The sequence below is a fragment of the Alligator sinensis genome, unplaced genomic scaffold (assembly GCF_000455745.1).
Source record: "Alligator sinensis unplaced genomic scaffold, ASM45574v1 scaffold1689_1, whole genome shotgun sequence".
Lineage (NCBI taxonomy): Eukaryota > Metazoa > Chordata > Crocodylia > Alligatoridae > Alligator > Alligator sinensis.
In genome coordinates this window covers 33080-39135 of record NW_005843378.1, presented here as the reverse complement: position 1 = coordinate 39135, position 6056 = coordinate 33080, and the positions used below count along the sequence as shown (strand labels likewise).

The window sequence follows — 6056 nt, the reverse complement described above, 5'->3', positions numbered from 1 at the left end:
CCGTGCGATGCAGGATGGGTTTACAGGGTGGAGGGGGTGAGGGCCTGCCTGGAGCCGACAGCTGCCTTGTGGGGTCTGGGCTGGAAGCTGGTGCTGTGCATGTCAGTGCAGTCGTCTGTGGGAAGTGAGAACTGCCTCAGCCCTGGTCCCCACTGGCTTCATGGGAAGGCTGGTGCCTGGAGGAGCGTTGATGTCTGGCTGGTAGCTGGGCTTTAAATGGAGCTGGCCAGGATCGGTGCCAGCTCCTTAGATTTCCATGGATTTTAGGCAGCTGAGCTGTGAAGATGCTTTTTGGAAATGATTTGTGCACCTGTCATCTCCCACCTCTTCCCACCTGCGTCTGTGAAGAGCTGGGTGTGGAAGGTATTTATCTCTCCCGATTCCCCTGAAATAACTCTGCCTCCTCTCCAGACAGTATATCCATCAGGATCTAATTGCAAGTCTGCTCTCAAAAGACCTGGGGCATGTGGGTGAGAAAAGCTTCGCCTTTTTGTGCAGCCCCTGCTCTGCTCTGTGTCACTGTGTCCCTGGCACAGAAATACGTGGCGGTGTCTGCCGCTGCCAGGTAGCGCAGCTGCAGGGAGACCTGGTCCTTGGATGTGTCTGCAGAGATGGTGGTTCGGCTCTGGAGAGAGGGGTTGAACAATGTGCCCCCACTGTAAGGATAGATGTATGCTACCCACTCCAGCCCTTTCCCAGGAGGCTGCCGGATCCAGTTCCAACCATAGCTTGAATCATAAATGGAGGCACCAGAGACAGCACAGGTCAGGGTCAGGGTTCCTCCAGGCTTCACCACCCCTGGGCCAGACTCCACCAGTGTCACTGCCGAGGTGGCACCTGGAAAAAAAATAAGGCAGGGAGTGAGTTATCTACTGAACACATCCATTTCCCTGCTGTGTTTCATGCCCCCTGCCCCTGGCACACTCACAGGTGAAAGAGCAGAACAGGGCAAGAAGTAGCTGGGGCATCTCCATCCTGTGCCTGAGAAGAAATTAATCTCCAAGCAGGCAGGAGCGGGCAGTGTATGTGCTGGGCACAGACCTGTATTTAAGCAGGCAGTTGGGAGGAGACATTTGCATGTGGGTCCCCTGGAGGGTACAAGAGGAGCCAGGCTGGGAGTGCAATATCCCCTGTGGGTCCAGTGTCCACTTCATGTGAACGGCAGGCTGATGCTGCGCTCACTGAGCCCCCCCAGAAGCATGGCACTTCTCTGCTGGAGAAGGAGAGTCGCAAGGAGAAGTGAGATGCAGCGGATCCCTGAGATCCGCTCCCTTCAGGCAATGATGATTTCCCAGGGGCTCTGTCTCTAGGCTGGGGTCTACCATGAACTGGGGTACCATATCTCTCCCCCTGTGCTCTTCCATGCCCAAGTGGCTGCTTCACACACTGGCTCTGCATCCTCTGGATAAAGCGTGCCCAGGGAACCTGCTGAGCAGTAACTCTGTTCAGTTATGTCCTGACTCCCATGGCCTGGCCTGAGTAGGCAGGAACTGTGGGTTCGGGGCCACGTAGGGCTCATCTTTGGCAGGAGATGCAGGGGCAGGAGGGGCAACATAGCTTACGTGGAAGACAGAGATCTGAACATGTATAGAGAAGGGTTATCAGCTTGGGAATCACGAGGGCTCTGGGGAAAAGAGAGAAATTGTGGCCATCTGACAGTGGTTTTCATAGCCATGACTATGGCCCACAGCACCTTGCTGCCACACTGACAGGGAATAGATGCCCTGGGAAGAGCTACAGGTTCAGGTATGAACAGGCTGGTTGGGCACAAGAGAAGCAGAAACAGCTCAAAGGAAGGGGCAGAGCCCCGAGTGTGTAGAGTACGTGCCTTGTTGAGCTCTGTGGTCAAAGGGACTGGGATTCAGTCATACACGGTGTCATACCGATGCCTGCAGTGTGTGTCCTCCTCCCACAACATGAGGTCCCAGGACCTTGTAGTTAAAACTAGGGAGCTATTGGGCAGGGCTCTTATTTCAGAGGTACAGGTGTAGGGCACTTTGCCATGTTTCATACATGTTGAGGGGAAGGGAATGGGGGTCACATGCATGTTGCCCACTAGACTGTCCTGGTTGTGTGGTGGGCCAGTAGGGGGAGCTCCTGCATTGACCGTCCCACCTCACTACACCCGTCCACCTCCCGGACTCCACGTGTCTGTCCAGGGGCGCCTAAGCCCTGGCAGACCCCGCTTCAGAGTCCCTCCGCAGAGTCCGGGGTGATGTATGCTTCCACCACCCCAAGAAGGGACTGTCTAGGGCCTGTGTCTTTGGGGAAACACAGGCCTAACTGTCCTATGGGTACTCGACCCAGTACAAGAACTTGGGGCACTTTCCGAAGTCGGGAGCCAAAAAGGATAGTCTCCCTTAGTCTGCAGACCCAAGGGGCCTCCTGGGCATAATTATATATTATATAATCCCGTAGAGCAAACTCCTGTGGCTGGGGTAGCCTTTGATCTCACATCTGAGTTACCGCAAGCTATATATCTAGTTGGATCTCAGTTATCTTACTCACAAGTATCATCCAGAGGTTGTTGGAGATTCCCTCTGGAAGCAGGCAGTTCCTTGATCATGAGTTTTGAGAGAGAGAGCCAGTTTCAGATGGTCCAGCTCTTCTTTGTTCCTGAGCATCCCTCATGGCTGCTGCCCCCTCCTCCTGGCAGTCCTTAACTTATATAGCCCTTGTGACCTCATTCACCTGGTCCAATGGAGGCCAGCACCTGTTGGCTGTGAGCCAACCAATTTGAAATACATCACTAGTTGCCGGGCAGACTCTAACCCACCAGGAAGGAAGCCCCTCACCCAGGTATGTGATGCCAGTCATATAGGCAGAGGGAGCAGGTTTCCACCCCCCCAGGAATGTATCCAGCTCAGATTCCCCAAAGAGACGGGGTAAAGATGTGTCTCTCCTGGGCCCTTCCTTATCCAATTGTCACAGAGCAGAGACTTTTGTTTCTGGCACGGTAATACATGGCGGTGTCTGCAGCTGTCAGGGAGCTGAGCCGCCGGTAGTACTTGGTGCTGGAGGAGTCCATGGAGATGGTGATTCTGTTCTGCAAATTTGTGTGGTAGTATGTGCTATCAGTCCACATCCCCATCCACTCCAGCCCTTTGTCAGGAGCCTGCCAGACCCAGTTCCACCAGGAACTGCTAGTAACTGAGCCACCAGTGACGGTGCAGGTCAGGCTGAGGGTTTCCCCAGGCTTCACCACCCCTGGGCCAGACTCGTGGAGCTGAAACTGGGACTGGACACCTGGAAGAGACAGGGATCAGGTACAGTCAACCCTGCCAAACTCCCCAGTTTCTGCCACTTCCTGCAGCCTCCCCCGGCACTCGCATGGGATCAGGGCCAGGAGGAGCAGTGGGCAGAGAAGGGCAGTCATGGTGCTGCAGAAGGGGAAGCCCAGAGCTGGGAGGGAAGCTCAGCTCCTAGGGGCAGTGGCCATGAATGCCCCGGGCCAGCTACTTGAGCAGGGAGTTGGGCTGGGATTTGCACAGAGGGGATATGCCAGGGCCTAGCCTGGGACAGATGGGAAGAATGTGTGCATGTGTGTGGGTGCATGCACTACTGTATGTGTGGTTACACTTCCTTCTCCTCCTCCTCCTTCACCTGACATGAAGCATATGCACCTGTGTGCACCTATGTTTGGGCAGGGCACCTGGCTATGCACCCCTATTCTCCTGATCCCTGGAGGGCTCACCCTGGCTTAGGCTGTGGTTTCCTTCAGCCCAGCGCGCACACAGTGACCATGTCCTCTCCTGTACCCGGGCTCAGAGATGGGCTCCCACTCCCAGCTGGGAATTTTGCTTGTGCTGGTGCTGACAGGTTCCTTCAGTATCACTCCCCTGGGGCTGTGCTGGGCAGGGCTGAGCTGAGCTGTGGGGACTACTTTCTGGGGAGATGTGGGGGAGCAGCTGGTATGGAGAAGCCTTCCCCTCCCAAGCCAGGCTGGGGTAGGAAAGGGACAGGCCAGAGGGAAGGAAGTGTTAATGAGAAACCTGATCACCAGCAGGCTGCAGGGAGGCTGTGCACCGCTCCTGGCAGGCTCCTGCCCTGCAGCTGAGAAGAGGTGTCTCCACTCCCTGCCATGGGGTCCAGGTTGGGACCCCAGAGCTACATCCCTGGAGTGAAACCTCTTGTGGGAGCCAGAAACCCCTGCCCTGAGGCTGGGGTACTCTGTGTGTGCCCTCTGTGTGGCCCACAGAGAAGGTTTGTTCTTCTCCCAGGGCAGTGAGAGCCCCTAGGAGCTGAGACCTACCAGGCTCCAGGCTGGGCGAGGGGAGGGGTGCTGTCTGTCTGCAGACTCCTGGGAGCTGTACCCAGGGGAACATCCCCTCCCAGCCCTTTCCCAGGGTGGTTGGTGTGGCGGGGCCTGAGCTCAGGAAACTCCCCCGGAGCTGGAGGGGAAGGCAGGGCTGTGTGCGTCCAGACTTGGGCTGGGCTTAGCTCCTAACCTTGGTAGCTGCTGAGCAGGGAGATGATGCAACGAAGGAGTCTGGGACAGGGCTTAGATATCAGGTCAGAATTGGCATCTTCTTTTTGTCCAGGCCCTGCTGAGGAACTAGCTGTGAGCTCTGGCCCAGTCTGCTATGGAGCACTTCATGTGGCAGAGTAGCTCCTCATGTCCTGGTGAAATCCCTGGGGACCTCTCTCATCTATTGGGACTGGTCTGAGGTCCGACAGTCCCTGTCTTCCCGCTGGTGTCCTTGGCACTTGTTTCTGCACAGAGACCTTCTTTAGGGTTGGGGGTGAAGCCCATGAAGCGTGAGCTAAGTAGCAGGTAAAACCCCGGGTTGTGTTTAACCACACGTGGAGCAGAAAAGAGGGGAGGGAGTGGGGGAGACCGCAGGCTAGGAGCGGCAGGGATTTGGGATGTGCTGAGCTGCTCCCTGGGGGATCTCTGCATATTCCCAGCCCCAGTCACAGCCCCTGATGTGCCCTGAGCCCATGGGGAAGTGATTGGAGGGGTGAGGCTCTCTGGGCCAGGGCTGTCCCTGCAAGTGCCCAGGTGGGTGTCAGGGCTCCAGACTGGGAGCACTCGCAGCAGAAAGGTTTCCCTACTTGGCCTGGCCACAGTTGACATGACTTCCCCGCACCATAGCCGGGGGCTGCGGGTTCAATCTAAGGTCATGGGCCTTGGTTTTGGCCTGGGTCTAAAGATGCCCTCTGGCCAGGGCATGACATGAGTGTCCCTGTCGGGCTGAACTCCAAGGGAGACCCTGCTAGGGCATCTCTGTGGTCACTGGGCAGTCCCCGTTCCCCAGAGTGATTGTTACCCTGGGCTCTGGGGTCCCTGTAACCTCCCCTGGCAGCTGCCTGCTCCAGCCCAGTCCTCTGTGCCCAGTGCAGAGCGCAGACTGGGGGATGGGAGAGGAGAGGGCCGGTAGTTTAGCTGGGAACCCTCTGGGCACTGCTGGGAGGGTGGTGGGGGGTATCAGGGATTTCCCTGTGGGAGGGAGGCTGCTGGTTGGGAGTGAGGGGCACTGGCAGAAGCTCAGGACAGCTGTGGGTCAGGCATGAGGGGCTGGATAGGGGCTGGGAGTTGGGAATGGGAGGCACCAGCAGGGAGCCTTGAAGGGCTGTGGGTGGGATGATGGACTCCAGTGGGGGTCCTCAGAGTGGCTGCAGGTGGGGAGTGAAGGGTACCTGTGGCCAAGTGGAGGGGGTTGCTTTCTTTTAATCTCCATGCTTGTTCCAAGCAGAGCGGTGTGTGCATTTCCCTGTTTGCACGCACAGTGCATCCAGATTCGTGTTCGTACAAGAGGTCCTTTGTTCTTTACATAAATGGACCCAGGAATGTTGTGCCCAGGGGTTAACAAGCTCACACCAGCCTCTACCGTTGCCCTTCGGTGTTCAAGCTTATTTGGGCAGATGTGATAATTTTTCTGACTTATTCGACTATCTAGATTGTTGCGAAAGCAGTTCTTTGCAAGTTTTCGACACAAACACCCCTTTTCAGGCATAGAGAAAGTCTGCTGGTGAATTGTGTGCTCCCATGGATAGAATAGAAGTCAATATACAAAATGCAGGTCTGTGAAAATGCAAATCCATGTCAGTGAGGA

The 6056-nt window shown here is 56.3% G+C and overlaps 1 gene segment (V, D, J or C); it reads right to left on the bottom strand.

Moving 5' to 3' along the window:
• Window positions 1-448: 448 nt before the first annotated feature.
• Window positions 449-1011, bottom strand: LOC106723231. The segment is given in 2 exon segments: window positions 449-837; window positions 929-1011. Coding segments are annotated over 2 exon segments (435 nt in total).
• Between the last annotated feature and the right edge of the window lie 5045 nt (window positions 1012-6056).